Source organism: Camelina sativa, chromosome 11 (genome assembly GCF_000633955.1).
Source record: "Camelina sativa cultivar DH55 chromosome 11, Cs, whole genome shotgun sequence".
Taxonomy (NCBI): Eukaryota; Viridiplantae; Streptophyta; class Magnoliopsida; order Brassicales; family Brassicaceae; genus Camelina; species Camelina sativa.
This window is the reverse complement of record NC_025695.1, coordinates 15464474-15484320: the sequence shown is the minus strand read 5'-3', so window position 1 is coordinate 15484320 and position 19847 is coordinate 15464474. Positions and strand designations below refer to the sequence as shown.

Genomic DNA, 19847 nt, shown 5'->3' with positions numbered 1-19847 from the left:
CCCGCTCCTGCCCCGAAGCAGCAGCCGGGACCACCACCACAGGTGATCCCAATGATGCCGCAAGGGCAGCCAGCAATGTGTTGTGGACCAACATACTATGATGGTTACGGAGGACCAGCGTTCAACGGATATGGAATGCCGCCGCCGCAGCCATACGAGTGCTATGGACGACCAGTCTACGATAGCTGGGGTGGGGGCTGCCCACCACCACCTGCCTACCGAACATGCCACGTCACCAGATGTGATTACTTCAGCGAAGAGAATCCACAGAGCTGCTCCATCATGTGATTTGACTTCTTTTCATTACCTTTTAAAAGATCCTTTTATTTTACTTCAATCTTTTTCTTTTTTATACAAGTAATAAAATATATAGAGAGACATTTACGTGTAATGTTGTGATTATGAGAACCAATAAGGAAGGAAGAAGGGTCGTTGTATTTTGTAATTTGGTAGCCATTTCCAATATTTGGTTGTCCCATTCGAAAGATGTGTAAAACAACTGTAAACATTAAAGCAAATTTGTTTTATTATCTTCTTTATACTTCTATGAACCAATAATAGTACTTCGCTTTATTTCTTTAATCTATGCCTTTTGTGATGTGCCACTGATTTAGCTTTCTTTCTTCTTTTCATTTTCCAAAGTAGCGTCGGTGGTAATTATCGGGATGTGTGACATTTTTCTTCTTCTTTATTACAAGTTTGACGAAGGATTCGTGCACATGAGCTGTATAGTATATATACTATATAGTACCTTATTCTTCCGATGTTAGTATTATCATGATGCCATTTTAAAATATTCGTAGGAGAAAGGAGGTTAGAGTTTATGTTATTGGAAAACAAACTCGCAAGGATGACCACAAAATATGTTTAAGAAGCAATGAAGAGAAAAAAAACCAAGAAACAATACGGTTGGACTGATGGTCCACAAACAAGTTCCATATCTTTTATGTGTGAACGCATTGCTAAGGTCAACTTTACTAGAACTAGATTTGTCATAAGTTGAATCAGAACTACTATTTGTTTACAATACATGTTAGTTCGAAGATTGTATGTCGGCTCTCAATTAGGATTATAGTTTATTAGCGTGTAGACATTTCAAAGACGAGTTACACCATATGTGAATGGTTTTCGTATGTGCCAAGTGTTCGAATGTGATAGTTGTGGTACTTTAAATAAGCAATAACTAACTATGAAGAAACTTTGTTAGCACTAACCTATCGGTCTTTGAAGAACTTTCTTTACTCAATCAAGACAATGAGAAAAAAATCATCAAATATAACATCAAGAGACATAATATACTTGCGTGTATCAAGAGACCATTTCTTTGACTTTAATTTGATTCCGATTTTATTTTTTGAGAGTTAAACTCGAGAACATAACTAACTGATCTCTACAAATATATATCTTGAGATGTTTCATTTTTATGTTGGCTTCTTTTAAGTGACTCCTCTCATAAGATTTCAAATTGTATGGACTAAATGGTATCCGACTGTGACAAATACAGCACATCTCATCCTTTCCACCCATAAGACCATAAGGTTAACGTTAATCATGAAAATGCTAGCTTCTACATGCATCATGCATGCTTTGTTTAGAAATCTAATTTTATTTCCGGCCGATGCTCTATTAAATTTGTTTAGATATCTAACTTTCTTTCGTGAGACCATATTTTCAACGAAACTATAGAACCTCGTCTGAAATAAAGTCTCTTAACTCCACTAGGTATCCATAATCCATCTTTAGAATATTTGATCTTCTAACCTAACTATATATATCCCTTACACAATTCTTGAATTCTTGAAACTCGTACAGTCGTACTATTATGGGCTTTTATTATTTAGCCGTAATCGGGCCAATATGATCTCATTTCCAAACCCAATACGCCGTCATCAATGTAGATTACAAAGCTATTCGCACTACACAGTGGGTTTCAATATTTCAAAAACAGCACGCAGTTATATTCAGGAAAACTTAAACAGGACAACTTTCATCCTTTTTCCTTCTTCTCTTACAAATCGCTCTGTTGGATAAGGTCTCGACTCGAGGCTGCTACGCTGCTACACTGCAACTACGAAGAAGAAGTAGTAACACCCCCCAAAACAAAAACAAAAACAAAAAATGTCATTTCATCATCTATGCTCCTCTCCTTCATCTCTTCTCCACGACCCTCTTCCTCTCTGCAACCTTCTCTCAGTGTATCCCAAATCCACTCCAAGAAGCTTCTTCTGCTCATACAACCCCAATTCTTCTCCTTCCCACTCCAGAAACCTTCTCCAAGCAACCCATGTTTCAGTACAAGAAGCGATTCCTCAAGAAACCCGGACCGAAAAATCCAAACTTGATGAGGATCTTCCATTACCAGAACCTCCTGCAGCTTCCAAAAGCTACGTCTGGGTTAATCCCAAAAGCCCCCGAGCTTCTCAGCTCCGTAGGAAATCTTACGATTCGAGGTACTCTTCTCTTATCAAACTAGCCGAGTCTCTTGACGCCTCAAAACCAAACGATGCTGATGTTTGCGATGTCATTACTGGCTTTGGTGGTAAATTGTTTGAGCAAGATGCTGTTGTTACTCTCAATAACATGACTAACCCTGAAACTGCGCCACTTGTGTTGAACAATCTCTTGGAGACGATGAAACCAACCAGGGAAGTGATTCTCTACAATGTCACCTTGAAGGTGTTTAGGAAAAGCAAGGATCTTGAAAAGTCAGAGAAGCTGTTCGGCGAAATGCTTGAGAGAGGTGTTAAACCGGATAATGCAACTTTCACTACGATCATTAGCTGTGCTAGGCAGTGTGGTGTGCCTAAGAGAGCTGTTGAGTGGTTTGAGAAAATGTCTTCTTTTGGATGTGAGCCTGATAATGTCACATTGGCAGCTATGATTGACGCTTACGGGCGTGCTGGTGACGTTGAGATGGCTTTGAGCTTGTATGACCGTGCAAGGACTGAGAATTGGCGTATTGACGCTGTTACTTTTTCGACTTTGATTAGGATTTATGGTGTTTCTGGAAACTATGATGGGTGTCTTAATATCTATGAAGAGATGAAGGCTCTTGGGGTGAAGCCTAATCTTGTTATTTACAATAGGTTGTTAGATTCAATGGGTAGAGCTAAGAGGCCTTGGCAGGCTAAGATAATCTACAAGGATCTTATTAGCAATGGCTTTACACCCAACTGGAGTACTTATGCTGCTCTTGTTAGAGCTTATGGTAGAGCTCGTTATGGGGATGATGCTCTTGCTATCTACCGCGAGATGAAGGATAAAGGATTGTCTTTAACTGTGATTCTTTACAATACTCTCTTGTCCATGTGTGCTGATATCGGATATGTGGATGAGGCTTTTGAGATTTTTCAAGATATGAAGAACTCTGGGTCTTGTGATCCGGACAGCTGGACCTTCTCTTCGCTTATCACAGTGTACTCTTGCAGTGGGAGGGTTTCAGAGGCTGAGGCGGCTCTTCTTCAAATGAGAGAAGCTGGTTTTGAGCCTACTCTTTTTGTTCTGACGTCAGTTATCCAGTGTTATGGGAAAGCCAAACAGGTAGATGATGTTGTGAGGACATTCGATCAAGTGTTGGAACTGGGCATTACTCCGGATGACAGATTCTGTGGGTGCCTTCTGAATGTAATGACCCAGACACCGAGTGAGGAAATTGGTAAACTCATTGGCTGTGTCGAGAAGGCTAAGCCAAAGCTTGGTCAAGTGGTAAAGATGTTGGTCGAGGAGCAAAACTGCGAGGAAGGGGTGTTCAAGAAGGAAGCATCTGAGTTGATTGATTCCATTGGCTCTGATGTAAAGAAAGCATATTTGAACTGCTTGATTGATCTCTGTGTCAATCTCAATAAGTTGGAAAGAGCTTGTGAGATCCTACAACTTGGACTTGAATGTGACATTTATACGGGTCTCCAATCGAAATCTGCTACCCAATGGTCCTTACATCTAAAAAGTCTCTCTCTGGGGGCAGCCTTGACCGCTCTTCATGTTTGGATGAACGACTTATCAGAGGCAGCTCTGGAATCTGGAGAAGAGTTCCCTCCGTTGCTTGGAATCAACACTGGACATGGGAAACACAAATACTCAGACAAAGGTCTGGCAGCTGTTTTCGAGTCTCACTTGAAAGAGCTAAATGCTCCTTTCCATGAAGCTCCGGATAAGGTTGGCTGGTTTTTGACTACTAGTGTTGCGGCAAAGGCATGGTTGGAGTCTAGACGCTCATCTGGAGGAGTTTCTGTGTAGCTTTTGTAACCGGTATGTAGCTTTGATATGTCTCTTTGGCTTCGAGCTTTATCCACTATTTAGCTTTCTTTCTCCTGATACCAGTATATTCTGGATCAGGAAAGATTTTGTAATGTTAGCAAACTCGGGTTATACACATTTGAAACAATTTAGAGAGCTGATTAAGTCTCCTTCTCATTAATTAGTTCATGGTCTTCTCTTCATATCCTCCTATTGACTTTAATACTGGGGCGGTGTTGATTTGACTTTGCCTTTCTCCTAGGAAGCATGCTTCATTAATATTTAAGACTTTGACATTTGCATGTGCAACTAGATATGTTTATCAAGTGCTGCTACATTAGCTGACCACAATAAAGAAAAGGGTTAGTGGGCATATGATGGTCTGCACGTTGGTCCAAGAGCTGAATATAAATTGTTCGCTTCATGGCTTCATCACATAACTCTGAACCATGGGAAACTGTATTCACTCATCGCTCTGCAACAAGGTCACAGATGTCTGGTCAGATGATGAGGCATCAACAGAGAAGGCCAAGGATTCACCTAAAGATGCAGCTGAGAGCAAAACTGGGAGAAAGCGGTGCATAAAGATCACTCTGACAAGGAAACAGCTCGAGCTGCTGCTGCGGCAAAACCCACAAGGCGTTTTGTTACAGCAGAAATGGAAGCCATCTTTGCAGACAATAGTAGAGGTAGATAGCTTTTGATTCGCTTTGCTGTATAGTTTTGAATCTGTTGAAGCTGAGAAGCAGAAAGGAGATAAGTTTTGAGAACAAAGAACAACTCAGTCTACTAGTTGTAAATTTTGGGTTCAGAAAATCTTATGACTGCTGATATATGTAAAGTGATCAATACAGTTCTTATAATAATGGGTTTGTTTTTGAAAACCCATTAATGGAGAATGTCAGAGTTATTCTGATGGTTAAGAGTTTTTGTTTTAAAAGTCTTAATGTTAATCAATTACTTGAGTTGTGTAATAATGTAAACTAAGAAAAGAAAAAAGGATGATATGCCTTTCCACTGGATATGAAGAAAAGGAAGAAACTTTGCAAAGCGATCAGCAATCCCTTATCTTATTCCTTCTTTATTCTCTTACACAAAGTCTTTCGTTTGGTAATCATATCACGAGGAAAAGGGACAAAACCCATCTTCCGGACAAAAGCATCATCTTAGAATGACGATTATGTCCCTTCACATTCTCTAAACTTAGGGTATTCAAGTCAGTAATCATTGATTAGTGGGTTAAACTGTTGTAAACAATGGAATCTTCACCTAGCACACAGCCACTTGAAAAGGACTTCAGAACTTGCGTTTGATCAACATATCCCAAAGGTACCAACTTTCAAATCTAAACCATCTCAATCTCCTTCCTCATAAATTGCAATCTTCAGAGTTCTTTTTGGCTTCAGCATCTTCCCTCTCTCTCCCAGTTGATCAAAAGGAAATGGAGATCCAGACAAAGATAATGGAATACAGATTCCATTTCATGGTGGCAATCATGGTGAGCGTGATTGTGGTGTCGCTCATGTACGCAGCACCAAGGATTGTGAACATTTTAGCCTATTTCTGGCCTCTGTTTGCGTCAACTGGAGCCTTCTTGGCGATGGCAATCACCTTCGGTGGCTTTCAACAGGTCTCAGAAGAATCCACCGGCGAGGGACTGATGGATTACGTCGCCGGACGGACTGAAGATTCTTACAAATACTATTGAACCATTTGACAACCAATTCTCACATCTTCTAAGAGCTTTTTACAATGTACATGATTTGGTGTAACTTTTATGTCAAATAAAATGTGATTGATGATTGTGTAACAAAAATATAAATAGATCAAAAAGACAAGAGCATCAAAGCAGAGTATTAATGAAGAGAAGAACAAAACAAACTATAGTTGGTTAATAACTGTAATCATAAGCAAATTCGTTTACACCGATCATTGCTGAGACAACTTGGGAGACGATATAGAAGCTTCCACCTAAGATGATCACAATGAGAACGGCGGAGATTGGGTTCTTGAGGAGTTCGAAGATAGGCTCAAAGACTGCGGAGAGGGCTCCGGTGCTGACCGTGAGAGCGTAAAGACCATACCTTCTCACGTTGTCCCAAAACTCTTCCATTAAAGGACCTTCTGGTCCAAGCGCCATAGCTTTCTCTGCATCCATTCCCCATACCAAAGCCATCATCAACCCTACGGAGACTCCACCTACCACAGCATGTCTCCAGTGTCGCTCCAAACCCAGAGGTTTTTGTGCCTTCTCAAGCTTGACGCCTCTGCTAGTTTTCGAAGTTAATCTTCTTCTGGCTGAGCCGCACCGAACAAGACATGATGTTCTGTTCCTTATGCTTGAGCTCGGAAAAGCTTGAGCTGGTGCTAATGATCTGCTATTGCTAAAATGGAGGTGTGGTTGCAGACAAGATAGTTTCATTTTGGGGAGAGACATCATCGTCGTCATCTCACCTCTTCCTTTGTTTGAAGGACTCAGATTCTTTTTTTTTTTTTTCCAAACGACTCAGATTCTTTCTTATATACTAAAACATTGGGGTTTAGATTGTGTGGCTCTCATTCACCTTATCTCTTTTCACAATCTGTGGATAACTTAAATTGTTTTTTCTATTATAAACTAATTCTGACAAGGTGTAATAAACATGGTAATGTCAACAAATAACTCAACAGAGCTCACACATATATATATATGATACAACACTACACAAGCCTTTAAAGTTGAGCAATACCCTTCTTCACAAGCATATCATAAACTCGATCCACTTTGGTTGGTTCAATCTTGAACAGGCTATATGCATCCGACTTTTTCGTCACATTCCCTTTGAATATCTCATGTGACATCACTTGTTGCATCTGTAGATAAACCGGTGGAACCAACTTGACCTCGTTGCACAGACGCTTCTCCTGCAAAACGAACAACTCTTCTTTCAGTTACAGCTTACAACAAAAAGTCATGTTCACACTGTTCAGTATCTAGACACTCACGGATTCAGACAGCAGTTGCGACTCTGTGAATCCAATCAGGTCCAAATCATTCACATAGCTTGAAGAAGCTTGCACCGGAGGTCTAGAGCCTATTTCCCCCACAATTTGACCAAATTGACCGCTCTCTTTCCCTCTGTTCATCCCTTCTTCATTCTCTCTCTTCCTCTTCCTCCCAAGATACCTCTCCGCTTCAGCCGTCGAACGACACCCTGCCACTTGAGCTTCCTGCCCCACCCAACCCAAAACAGTGAGTCACATCCAGTCCAAGAAACCAAACACACAGTTTGAGAGTAGCAATGTCCTTACCTTAAGATCTTTGAGTCGTTTCACCATGCGGTACTCGCTTACAACACTACGGAGTAGCTCGTCGTGCTCCTCTTTTGAATGAAAACGCATAAAAACGTCCAAACGTCGACACTGCACTTTCTCCTCCTGAGACAGGTCCTTCTCAAAGGGATTTGGGTACAACAGGTTTCTTTCTATTATGAATTCTTTTCTACGTTTCCTCTCATCAAGCCTACAAACATCACACTCACCTGTGTCAGAGTGGGCAGCGGCAAAAAAAAGAGACTATGTTCACTGTTTTATCTATGTACCTTTTCGAATAGATACGCAACACACGCAGCTTCAGCTCATGTTCTTCAGGAGTATCATTATCTTTGAACTCCATCTCAGCCAAGAGTTGCTCAGCACCATTGTCGTATTCAGGGTCAAACTCTTCTCTTTTTTGGTTGTAATTACTCAATTCAACCAAAGAGTTGTTTACCAGGGTGGCCACAGGTTTCTTTCCTCCAAAACTCCTGTCTATATGAGACTCTACCCACAAAGCACGTCAGAACAAAGAAAATGGGAGAAGATATCTACCAGTATAAATACAATGACAGATATTGGGCCTTTTTTGGATCTTTATGCTCAATCAGCTTCTTAATTACAAGAGCCAGATGATTCCATTTATGAGATTGTGATCTAGATATAACTATTGGTGTAAACTATATTTTCAACCAAATACAATATACCAAGCAAAGGACTCACCTTTCTGTGTATCTTCAACTCTGCGAGAAAATTGGATAAAAGATGAGAAAATGATAAGGTATCACTGTACAGTATCTGAGAAGAACGAGAGACATACTTGACTTTAGGAGGAGAGAACGGGTACTCTTCTTTCATGTTCTGCTCTGCTGCCAAATAAGAAGCCACATCAATATCAGAACTAAGATAGCAACAAGTACAACGAAGAATCACACAACCATCAATTAAGTTAGAGTAGCACATACCTTTCTTGTCATCAATGCGTCCTTTTGCCATGGCTTGAAGTTCTTTTCTGTTCTTCCCTGCTACATGTGACATATCCTGGGAAATAAAAACATATCTCCCCAGGATCAATAAGTTGCACAAGGCTAAGCATTGTTGTGGTAAATATATGATATCTTAACAGATTGATGTAGTATACTGGAAGTGGGAAAAATGGCGAGTTCAAATAAATGTTTCTGTAGTGCTCGAGACACTGTTCTTTACTCTTGGTTCCCACATGCTCCGCGACCTCCGCCCAGTTTCCCAAGCCATAAATTTCAAGTCCCTGAATTAAGAGATTAAAAGAAATTACTTTACTTTCCAATGAAAGAAACAGAATTTATAAAAACACATTTCAGTATGATAAAAGAAGTGGTACCTCCAGGAGAAGCATTTCATCATCAGCACTCCAGTCCGGACAAATAAGCGGGAAAGTTAGATTCCCCTGAGAAAGCAAATGAAATATACTTGGTTATGATGGAACTCAACCAAAAGATCTATCCACTGAGTTCTAGATGATGAGAGTGTGGAGAAAAATCAAACTTTTTGCTGCAAACTAAAAAGTAAGGGAAAGCGAATGTCAAACTAACCATAACTCGGTAAGGGTGATCACATTTGTGAGGAGTGATCTCAGCTCCAGCAGACATACATTCAACACAGAGATCAAAATCGGGACAGACAGCACACTTGATCCTAATTTTGCCAGTAATGTCTTTCTGGCAATAATCGCAGTTATACTTGCCTCCTCCCTCAGTACCTGGAACTGTCTCCACACAAGTAGAGACGTTAGAACAAAAGTGGAATCTTGACAGGAGAACAAAAAAAAAGAAAAAAGAAGTTTGATGAGTAATTTGTACCCGTAGATGTCGACTCAAAGTTCTCCACATTAGCCGCATTTTTCTTTTTCCTCGTTCTACAAAACACAATTTTATCACAAAGATCATAGGAGAGACTATAGTAGCACGCAATGATTATAGCGCAACGCAGATTCAAAACACATACGAAATTCGATCAATTCAGCACTAATGAAAAAGATTTCAAAAGCCTCAATTTTGAAGCGATGCTCTCATTGTCCCAATGATACAGATTCAAAGAAACTTGAAATTCAAATCAAATTCAGCAGAAACTGGCAAACAGAGAAAAAAAAAAAAAAACCCCAATTGTGAGAGTGAATTGAAGGAAGAAACCTCTGAGTAGGGTCTTCGTAATTGTGGAAGTTCCCCCGAGAGCGACCCATTGATGATGCTCAAGTTTGGGAATTAAGCCGAAAACCAAAAAGGATTGAAGAAGAACCCTAACGTAATGCCACCAGCATCGAAGATCGAATGGGTACTTGCTTGTGGAATATTCGCTAAAGAAAGTATTACGGAAGAAAGATCTAATCGGAATTGAACAAAACTCACAACTCGGTCGGAATTTGTCAGGTCGGATCTGTGTAGTAAAATTGACCTGAGAAAAATTAGGGAAGCTGAGGAAATTTTGTAAAGCACTGTGCTTTTAGATTTTTCGGGTGATGCTCTCTTTAATATATATATATTTTTTTTAATAAGCATTGCCTCTGTAATAATTTACCTTTGTTTTTTTTAAAAAAAAAAAAACAAATTTTTACTTATGTCAACGCAAAAATCCTAAACTTTTATCCTAGTTGCTGAATGTAGCTAAATTAGTAATGTCAAAAAAAATAACAAGCAGAACGTGGCTGCGTAGATAATTTGGTTTTCATTTTTTTTATCTATTAAAATTTTTAGCAAATCTAGGAAGTAAATATAATTGTATCGGAAAAAGTTCAATATCGTTCCCAATAACATTGTGATACATTTAAAAAGATAGAAATTTAGCGCATAAATTTAAATTTTTTTGAAAGAAAGTTGAACGAAAATGCACATGTCTAAGAAAGTATGTGGTAGTGTAGAGATTTGGTTTTCATTCTTTTTTCTATTGAAATTTTTAGTAAGCAATCTAGGAAATAAATAAATTTGAATAGGAAAAAGATTAAATATCGTTTTGAATAATATTGTGATATATTTTTTTAAAAAATTAGCGTATAAATTTAAAAAACTCAAAAATATAAGTGAAAAGGCATTTGTATAAGATATATGTGATAATAAGCTACTTTAAAGCATATCAATTTAGCCAAATATAAAACTTTAGAAATATTTAAATCTCAAATGACATTTCGTGAAATATTTAGAAGACTCATTTCAATCGGATAAAAATACAAAATCTTATTTGTAAACTCTTATCCTCCGGTTTAGGCAACCAACTTTGAATTTATTTTTTAATTATTAATGTTTGGTTGACAAAAAAAATATATACAAAATCATTGTTTTGCTAAACAAGAAAGTTTTTAGAGATTTTTTGACAAATGCCCTTTTTAGTATGCTTCTTTTCAAAATATTATTTTTAGCTGACAATTTTCAAAAATATTACTATTTATGAAATCTGAAATGTTTATAAAGTTTTATAAGGTTTTGAAAGTATTTTTTTAGGATAACTGTTACTTGAAGACTCGATCTAATTTTTTATAAAGTTTTACAAGGTATTTTAAAATGTTTTAATAAGATTTTTAAAAAAATATTTATACAGTATTTGTAGAAGAATTATAAAGTATAAAGATAGTTTGTGTATGCTTTTATAAGGTTGCACGAATATATTCCAAATTTTTAAAAAACATTTTGGATAAGGTTTTTAAAATGGGATGTTGGTGTAATCTATCTTAACATTTTTAGAGTACATTTTTGTGTCATTCTCTCTTATCTTTATATTCAAACAAGTTCCAACTAAATTCTCTACAATCTTTACAGTCAAACACAATCATTTCCTTATATGCTAATATTAATTTCCAAAAATCTATCCACCTAATTTAAAGCAATATATTAGATGAAAATATAATTCTCCTCTTACTTTTATTTAATCTTATATTTAATTATTTGAATTACTATTTAATACATAAAGTTAATAAAATTTTAGATTTTTTTCAGCATATGATATGATTTGAATTTTTATAAACCAATATATATTTTAAAAATCTATCTTAACATTTTTGAAATACATTTTTGTGCAATAATCATTTTTTCAAAATATTTTCCAAAAAACCATGGTATTAAACACTATTAATCTAAAATCATTAAGAATATTATCAAAAATGGGTCAGATTAATTTTATATGTTACAACCCAAAATTAGTGAATCGGATCCCATTAATCGAAAACATAAATGATTAAAACTCGGATTATATTTACATTCCAAAAGTATATTATTGACAAAAATATCGCAGTCGTTTTTATTAATTATGTTAGTCAAAATTAAATAAAAAACAATATTGAAGATATACTGAAGATATGGTAATATTCTGGTTCTAATAAATCTATTTATAAACAAAAAAAATCGGTATTAATTATCAAGCATATGAGCATATTTGTTAAGATTTCACTGTAGGCTAATGACTCTCCAGATTATTAATCCAATATACAAGTTCCTTAAAAGTAGCAACACAATCAACTAAATCAAAAATGTTAAAGATCTTTTGACATCATATAGTAACAAAATTAATTACATATGAGCATAATAATAGCATATACCTAATCAACTATTATGAAATATTTAAATTAAAGATCTTTCAATATTTTTCTACTAACTCAGACAAAACCCTCAAAAATTTCTTAAATTTGTTAACCCTCCAACTAGCCATTACGGTAAACAAACACAAAAAGAAAAAAAAAAAACACATTTTGTCATTGATTTCATTTCTTAAATTTTGCGTATGAGGTGAAACTGTGACATATATGTCATTCTTCGTTTAATAAATCATGTGGCAGTTGTTTTTCTTTTAATTTCAATCTTGACTCTAGAGCATTAACTATAATTGCTTTTGTGGGTTTTAAGGTATTTGCATTTGTCATGTGAACTTTTGTATCTCTATATACTCAATTATATACTCAAGTATTGGGAACTTTTGTAATTTTCGGTGTGAGTCCAAATCCATCCATCAACTGACTTGTGTATGACAAGTGGATTATTTACTTGGAGACGAGACAACCCGTTGAAGTTGGCATACATGATTGGTTACTATTTAGGATCTACAAACATGGAGAACCGACAAATATTTTTTATATTTTGTGTTTGTGAAAATTGTATAAAGGTTTTTGTTCCTAATAAATTAAATATAATCTATTATGGTTTAATAATGTTACAGACATATAGATATATTAACAATACAAAAACTTATATTTATTTAAAATATAAATATATTTACAAATACTGATGTAATTTATTCATATAGTTATTTTAGCAAATTTGATTTTAATCATAGTTCATTGTATTTTTTAAAGTACACATATTTATTGTTCTTTCAAAATCAACCCATATAATTTTATTAACAATTACTGTTAATTATTGTAAAAACACCAAAATATATATAACAGTGTAACATTGATATTACAAAACAAAGAAATTTACTATGGGATAAATTTTGCAAATACAACAACATATATATATATATATAATATTGTAATATTTATATTAACTAACTAAAAAATCTGATTATGTTAGTATACTAATCTATTTAAATGATTTCTGAAAATGAATAGATCTGTGGTGTACCTCGGAGTAAATCCTAGTTATGTTGCAAAATATAGTGTGGAAGTATGTTGGACGCCGTTAATATCCTTATCAAACGTGATTAACTATTTGGTAATGATTCTTACAGCTTCGAGACCATAGTGCATGATTCGTCATCTGAATAGATAGTACTCAACATCCATAAAGAATAAAGAGAAGGGTCTAGAAACATGAATACTTTCCTTTTATCCCCATAAAATAAAAGATTGCAAAGATTGTTGATTTCCTATTTCATAAATAAAAAGGAAATTGATAATTTTTATTTGGAAAAAATGTCGTTTTAACCATGAACTTACACAAAAACGCCATTTAAACCATCAATTTTGCCTGCGGCCATTTAAAACATATAGTTGCAGTTGGCTCTCTGTTAAAACATGAAACATCATTGACCAGGCCAAAACCCCCAGGTCGTAATTTGGGGTGACGGAGCAATTAACGTCCGTTAACCTCCGTTAGCTTCTCTATTATGCTGTCGTTAACAAATCCGTTAAGGATAAAAACAAAGTCGTTTTATCCTCGACTCAGAAGCTAAAAATCCCCAATCGCATATAATCCCTAATTTTTCAAAATCCCCAAATCTTTGAAACCCTAATTATTTGATGCCAAAAGTGAGAAACAAGGGGGTGTTTTCGTTTGTCGGAGATGGAATCGAAGCTCCATCACGAGACGAATCACAGAGTCTAGTTGTGTATGCAGCTCCACCGCGAATCGAAACAAAAAGTGTTGTGAGGAGAGGACAAGATGAAAATTGTGAGGAGAAGACGAAGATGAGAATTTGAGGATTTTTATCTTCTGTTCTGAGTCCTGGATAAAACGACGTCGTTTTATCCTTAACGGATTTGTTAATAACAGCGTAATAGAGAAGCTTACGGGGGTTAACAGGTGTTAATTGCTCTGTCAACCCAAATTACGACCTGGGGATTTTGGCCTGGTCAATGATGTTTCATGTTTTAACAGAGAGTCAACTACAACTATATGTTTTAAATGGCCGCAAGCAAAGTTGATGGTTTAAATGGCGTTTTTGTGTAAGTTCATGGTTAAAACAACATTTTTCCCATTTTTTATTTTACTTAGAATAGGAAATTAGCATGTTGTATGGCTTAGACAGGAATACCATGCTCTGAAACACGATGGACCTCTTGATCATATCAAGATCAAGGGTAGTGATTATGGGTTAGGAGGTGATTCTCCATTGAGGGAGAGGGCCAGGTTCCTCGCAAGTTTCCAGAGCAGCCACCTCCACCTCAAATGATGCCCCAACCTCGAATGATGCTTCCACCTTGAATGAGGCGTCCACCTCTACCACCTCGCAAATATGTGATTATAATCTGTAACGAGATCATACTACAAGAAGATAATTTTATTAAGACGTAATATTTAGTCACAATAAAAAATATTTAGTCACAATATAATCATTGCTACGAATTTGTGACAATTTTTGAATGGTTGCAATACATTCGTCACAACTTTTTATTTGTAACCATTTTGTCACAAATAGTTAAGACACAAAAAAGTAACAAAAATGTCTCAATTACAGGCTAACATGAAGTCTTAGAATCATCATAATTCGTATCTAAAATAACGTTTTAATTATGTATCTCATTATTATGAAACTATAGTCTCAAATGGATAAGTGATAACTAAAAATTTATCGCATAATTGTAACAAATAATCAAAAATCATAATATTTTGTGACTATCATTGTCCAATTCCATCATTCGAAGTTATTTTAAAATGGTCACAATTTATTACTAAAAACATCATTGCATATGATAAAAATTATAATTAAAAACATAATCTCAAAACAATATTCTTTATTAAATTTATAATCATACAAATTTTTTATAATCGTAAACATGAGATATACATTATAATCTATCTTCATTCTTACAAAAAAATAATTCAAGAATTCGACCGTAACTAACATCATGCACATATTCGACTATAACTCTCATATTATAACTCTTATGGAAACGACTCTCATGAGTTTCAGTTTATGATTTTTTTAATAGTATATGAGATTTGTATATTTTAACTAATTTGAAAACTTACATGTTTCATGTTTGTATCGCATAATTTTACAGCAATTAGAGAGTCAAGAAAAGGAGAAAACCAACTAAAAATATATAAACTTTAAATGTTACATAATTATTTACGAATATATCATTGTATCATGGACAATTCTCATAAATACCACTAAAATGAATTTTTTTTCTTCCAAAAATACAATTTTTACCTACGACTTTGGGTTTTCATAGAAAAAACTCACTCCGTTACTCTCATTGTCTGCTTCCCATAAAGAGTCAACAAATCCAAGATCATCATCATTCACCAAGTAACGTGATTGATCGGATAATGCCGACTCGCCATAAAGATCTTCTTCAATAGGTCGGCCATACAATTTTTAGTTTTTTTCTTTCAAAATTACCACTGAAATATATTTTTCTAAAAATACCAAAAAAAATTGAACTAAATTTGTATATTAAAAACTAATCCCTAAATCCTAAACACTAAACCCTACACCCTTAAAAGCTATACCCTAAATCTAAATTTATCAACTCAAACCTAAAAAAACAAATTCTACTCAATGAAAAATCAATTTTTTGTGCTTATGGTATTTTTGAAAATAAAAATTTTGTGGTATTTTTGAAAAAAAAATTCAGAGTGGTAATTTTGGAAAAAAAACTGAAACTGTGGTATTTTGAGGAATTTCTCTTGTATTATTTTCAGCAAATATGGTATATAATTATGCCATTTTAGCAAATAACCCTTTACCTATTTTCTTATATATTATTACCAATATTAAGAACTTTGTTTTAGTTTTATCAAAAACAAAAAAATTTAAAATAACTTTGTTTTAGTTTAATCAAAATATTATTAAAAAAAAGAACAATATTTTAGAAAAAAACGAATTTTAGTAGCTAGCTGTTTAAGAAAAAAAACAAAGGAGTTTTAGTAAAAATAAATAATTTCTTTAAGTGCATACAAGTCGAATTTATTATATAAGGAGGAGAAAAAAGGAAAACATTTTTGCTGTAGAAAAAAAAAGGAAAACACATTACTAATTAGGATATCGAATCTATAAAATATGAGTTTGCTTACTTTTTGCTTCAGTCTCTCTCTCTCTCTCTTTCATCTCTCTTATTTTCTCGGTAAGGAAACAAAAAAAAAACCCTAACGATGACGATGACGATGAAAAGAGGAGGAACAAAAAGAAAGATTGAGATTAAGAAACGCGACACTAAACAACAACGCTCGGTGGCTTGCAGCAAACGCCGTCAAACTCTTTTCTCCAAAGCCGCTGATCTCTGCATTCTCTCCGGGGCCAACATCGCCGTCTTCGTAACCTCTCCGGCAGATAACTCCGATGTCGTTTACTCCTTCTCCGGCTACTATCCTGCCTCTGAAATTGCTGATTGCTACCTCAACGGCAAGTCTCCTCGGAAGATTACTAACCCCCAAACCAAGCTAGGGTTTTGGTGGGAAGACCCTGATCTCTACCGTAATTGCGACGATATCTCTGAGTTAAACGTGATCGAGGATCGTATGATGAGAACGAGGAAGCATCTGATGGATTGCCTTGAGAAGAAAGAAAAATCACAATTTGTTTCCAGTTCTGATCATCAAAACCCTAGCTCCTCTTCTCTCGACGAAAACCCAAAGTCCTCTACTCCATCTTCCTGTGATGAATTTGCTTCTTTTGAACAGAACTCTACTTTCTCCTCCCTCGAGAAGATCTGTGGCGAGCCTTCATCACAAGCTAATTGTTACTATGACCAAAACCATACCTTCGCTATTGAAGATCTCTACTGCGACTCATTATCCGGTTACTTGCTGAAACAAGATGATGGATTTGTTGAATCTTTATGGGAAACAGAGAAACAGAGTGACATAATGAGTATATTCCAAGAACCGTCCTTTAATTAGGGTTTTAATCTTTCTTTTAAACTCTAGCTTGATCTGTTCATTACGTAGTTACCTTGTTATTATTCTGTGTTTAACGATCTTGGAGATTCATGTTGTTTATTTGTTTTCAATTCAATATTGCAATATTATAAAAAGATATCGCAACAATACAGTTTCAAAACTTCTTTGTATGTTGTGGTAGATTCATGTATGAAAGGAGGTTGGAACATTGGCCGGAGTGATCGTTGGAGACTCAGATTCGATCATCAGAGACTTCAATGGATGTCCCTTCACCAATTGATAAATTATCATCCATTGATTCAAACCCTGAGTAAATAAATTTCTTAGCTTCTACGAATTTATTTTTGTTTCTTTCCTTCGATTTTTTGTGATTTGATCTGCTTGGATGTTTGAATTTTATTCGATTGTGTTGTCTGAATCAGGGACAAAACTTGTCTAGTGCTTGTGGCAACTGGGAGTTTCAATCCTCCTACTTTTATGCATTTACGCATCTTTGGTGAGTTTTACCAATATCATCATTGCTTTGATTTTCTGCCTTGTTGATTCTGTGATTGTGTTAGCTTTTTATATTTTTGGTTTAAGGATATGAAAAGAAAGAAGAGCACAACTTAAAAGGTTTCTGGATGTTCATCATGTTAAACCAAATCGTTGATGCTGCCACTGTTTGTTCTTCTCATGAGGAGGGTGAGACTGCCGCTTATGAAGAGTCCTTCCAACGTTTTTTCGAGGCAAAGAAGAAGCTGCATGAGGGAGATGAGTTAGCTGCGGTTGATTCGCATGAACTGGTGTGGACGCTACTGCTTGTACCTTTCAAGTTTGAGCCAAAGAGGCAAAGGTGTTTTTAAATTGCATAATACAATGTATGTGGGAGAAAGACCTTGATTTAGTTCCCCCTGCCTTTCAATCTTTTAACTCTCTGTTTCATTTTTTCTTTAAATGTTAAAACATATCTTTAATGTATGGATGTGAGTAAATATATGATTTTGTCTATGGTTTGTTATATAACCACCGTCGATACTATACTCGTCTGCAATGTATTATACAAAGAATCGTGTTTCCATCACCAATCACATCAATTGTATTGAGTTTTGAAACTTATCTACAAATCACATTCTACAAACCAATTTGTTAATGCCCATCCAAACCTAAACTTTTGTCTGAACCATGACAGATTTGCCAGAGCCTGTCACTGGAGTTTCTCTATACCCACCTGATATTTGACTCCACAAAGTGTGCCTTTTTCTCTTTACCAGGCTTAATATGAGAAACTGCAATAGCATCACACAAAAAAAAATTCTTTCAGCTAATTGCAGGTTGTTTTGGTCAAACAATGCAAGCGTCTAAGTCATCTGGATAGTAGTCAACATCCATAAAGAATGAAGTCATCTCATGGACCTTCTTGTATATCTTCCCAGATAGTCTGTGAGACGTATCATCTTTCATGAATCTATGAGCTTCCCCTTGTAATTCGATCTGGCTATACCCGGGATCTTTTTTAACTCCTGCATTCTCCATTCTGCGTCTAACCTTTGACNACTCTCTGTTTCATTTTTTCTTTAAATGTTAAAACATATCTTTAATGTATGGATGTGAGTAAATATATGATTTTGTCTATGGTTTGTTATATAACCACCGTCGATACTATACTCGTCTGCAATGTATTATACAAAGAATCGTGTTTCCATCACCAATCACATCAATTGTATTGAGTTTTGAAACTTATCTACAAATCACATTCTACAAACCAATTTGTTAATGCCCATCCAAACCTAAACTTTTGTCTGAACCATGACAGATTTGCCAGAGCCTGTCACTGGAGTTTCTCTATACCCACCTGATATTTGACTCCACAAAGTGTGCCTTTTTCTCTTTACCAGGCTTAATATGAGAAACTGCAATAGCATCACACAAAAAAAAAATCTTTCAGCTAATTGCAGGTTGTTTTGGTCAAACAATGCAAGCGTCTAAGTCATCTGGATAGTAGTCAACATCCATAAAGAATGAAGTCATCTCATGGACCTTCTTGTATATCTTCCCAGATAGTCTGTGAGACGTATCATCTTTCATGAATCTATGAGCTTCCCCTTGTAATTCGATCTGGCTATACCCGGGATCTTTTTTAACTCCTGCATTCTCCATTCTGCGTCTAACCTTTGACGCAGCATCCAGGAATCCACAACTCGCATATCCATTGGCAAACACCACGTAGTTCCCCCCATTTGTTGGATCCAACTCCAAAAACTTTGTAGCTGCGACTTCTAGCAGTTTCACATTCCCGTGAATCCTGCAAGCCCCAAGTAAGGAACCCCATACCGGAGCATGCTCCTTGCATGGTGACTTCATAACAAATTCGTACGCTTCTTGTATCCTACCAGCACGACCTAACGTATCAACCATAGCTGCATAGTGCTGTCCCTCAGGTTCAATCCCGTAATCTCTCTTCATAGAATTGAAATGCTCCCAAGCTTTATCAACAAAACCTCCATGGTTACACGCAGTGAGAACCACCAAAAACGTAACAGGATTAGGTCTACAACCTTCTTCCTTCATCTTATCAAAGCATTTTAACACCTCTGAAACTTTTCCATGATAACCATACCCAGACATCAATGAAGTCCATGTAACAACGTTTCTGGTGGACAACTGATCAAATAATTTGTGGCCATCAGAGAAACTGCTGCATTTGAAGTACATATCAACAAGGGCACTATCGACTATAATGTTGGACTTGATAAGGCACTTAATCATCACAGCGTGGGCTCTCATTCCGTGTTCCAGGGATGCTAACGC

General features: G+C 35.8%; 6 protein-coding genes across 11 annotated transcripts in view; 3 read left to right on the top strand and 3 right to left on the bottom strand.

Moving 5' to 3' along the window:
* Positions 1–541, top strand: part of LOC104731981 (protein PYRICULARIA ORYZAE RESISTANCE 21) — a gene marked incomplete in the record, with an annotated part of 1912 nt that extends 1371 nt beyond the window's left edge. The window contains 1 exon segment of the mRNA XM_019231476.1: positions 1–541. Within this exon segment, the coding sequence (XP_019087021.1) occupies positions 1–288 (288 nt within the window).
* On the top strand, positions 2011–5152 carry LOC104723486 (pentatricopeptide repeat-containing protein At4g16390, chloroplastic-like). Its single transcript, XM_010441865.2, has 2 exons — positions 2011–4248; positions 4550–5152. Exon 1 carries the CDS (start codon positions 2119–2121, stop codon positions 4234–4236), a length of 2118 nt encoding a protein of 705 aa, XP_010440167.1. The 5' UTR covers positions 2011–2118; the 3' UTR covers positions 4237–4248; positions 4550–5152.
* Positions 5999–6738, bottom strand: LOC104723485. The gene has a single exon (XM_010441864.2). It carries the CDS (start codon positions 6683–6685, stop codon positions 6128–6130), a length of 558 nt encoding a protein of 185 aa, XP_010440166.1. The 5' UTR covers positions 6686–6738; the 3' UTR covers positions 5999–6127.
* LOC104723483 (transcriptional adapter ADA2b-like) lies at positions 6826–10026 on the bottom strand. 4 transcript variants are annotated; one of them, XM_010441861.1, is made up of 12 exons: positions 9699–10026; positions 9369–9424; positions 9102–9274; positions 8891–8956; positions 8672–8797; positions 8496–8571; positions 8351–8399; positions 8254–8273; positions 7818–8037; positions 7528–7738; positions 7222–7446; positions 6826–7140 (listed from the first exon to the last, which is right to left on the bottom strand). In XM_010441861.1, exons 1-12 carry the CDS (start codon positions 9746–9748, stop codon positions 6949–6951), a joined length of 1464 nt encoding a protein of 487 aa, XP_010440163.1. In that variant the 5' UTR covers positions 9749–10026; the 3' UTR covers positions 6826–6948. The 4 variants fall into 4 exon arrangements, with proteins under 4 accessions (XP_010440163.1, XP_010440164.1, XP_019087976.1 ...); XM_010441862.1 differs by having other exon boundaries at positions 7818–8025; XM_019232431.1 differs by having other exon boundaries at positions 8351–8396.
* On the top strand, positions 16305–18010 carry LOC104723482 (agamous-like MADS-box protein AGL97). Its single transcript, XM_010441860.2, has 3 exons — positions 16305–17028; positions 17239–17367; positions 17480–18010. The coding sequence occupies exons 1-3, from the start codon at positions 16311–16313 to the stop codon at positions 17494–17496; spliced, it is 864 nt and encodes a 287-aa protein (XP_010440162.1). The 5' UTR covers positions 16305–16310; the 3' UTR covers positions 17497–18010.
* The window catches only part of LOC104723481 (pentatricopeptide repeat-containing protein At4g16470-like), a 3662-nt gene continuing 1886 nt past the window's right edge, over positions 18072–19847 (bottom strand). The window contains exons 3-4 of one of the 3 annotated variants that reach the window (XM_010441858.2): positions 19209–19677; positions 18072–18584 (exon numbers count right to left, since the gene is read on the bottom strand). In XM_010441858.2, the coding sequence (XP_010440160.1) occupies positions 18381–18584; positions 19209–19677 (673 nt within the window). In that variant the 3' untranslated portion in view covers positions 18072–18380. Of the gene's footprint in view, positions 18585–18695; positions 19819–19847 lie in introns of those variants that run through there. The other 2 variants (XM_019232430.1, XM_010441859.2) reach the window with 2 other exon arrangements.

Bases quoted from the DNA above. Each gene is read 5' to 3' on its own strand.
- LOC104723485 (XM_010441864.2), bottom strand. From the start codon at position 6,685: ATGACGACGATGATGTCTCTCCCCAAAATGAAACTATCTTGTCTGCAA.
- LOC104723482 (XM_010441860.2), top strand. From the start codon at position 16,311: ATGACGATGACGATGAAAAGAGGAGGAACAAAAAGAAAGATTGAGATT. The intron at 17,029-17,238 runs GTATATTCCAAG...ATGTTGTGGTAG, and splicing joins GAAACAGAGTGACATAATGA to ATTCATGTATGAAAGGAGGT.
- LOC104723486 (XM_010441865.2), top strand. From the start codon at position 2,119: ATGTCATTTCATCATCTATGCTCCTCTCCTTCATCTCTTCTCCACGAC.
- LOC104723483 (XM_010441861.1), bottom strand. From the start codon at position 9,748: ATGGGTCGCTCTCGGGGGAACTTCCACAATTACGAAGACCCTACTCAG. The intron at 7,739-7,817 runs GTACATAGATAA...TGATGTTTGTAG, and splicing joins TTGCGTATCTATTCGAAAAG to GCTTGATGAGAGGAAACGTA. The intron at 7,141-7,221 runs GTGAGTGTCTAG...TTCGTTTTGCAG, and splicing joins CGCAACTGCTGTCTGAATCC to GAGAAGCGTCTGTGCAACGA.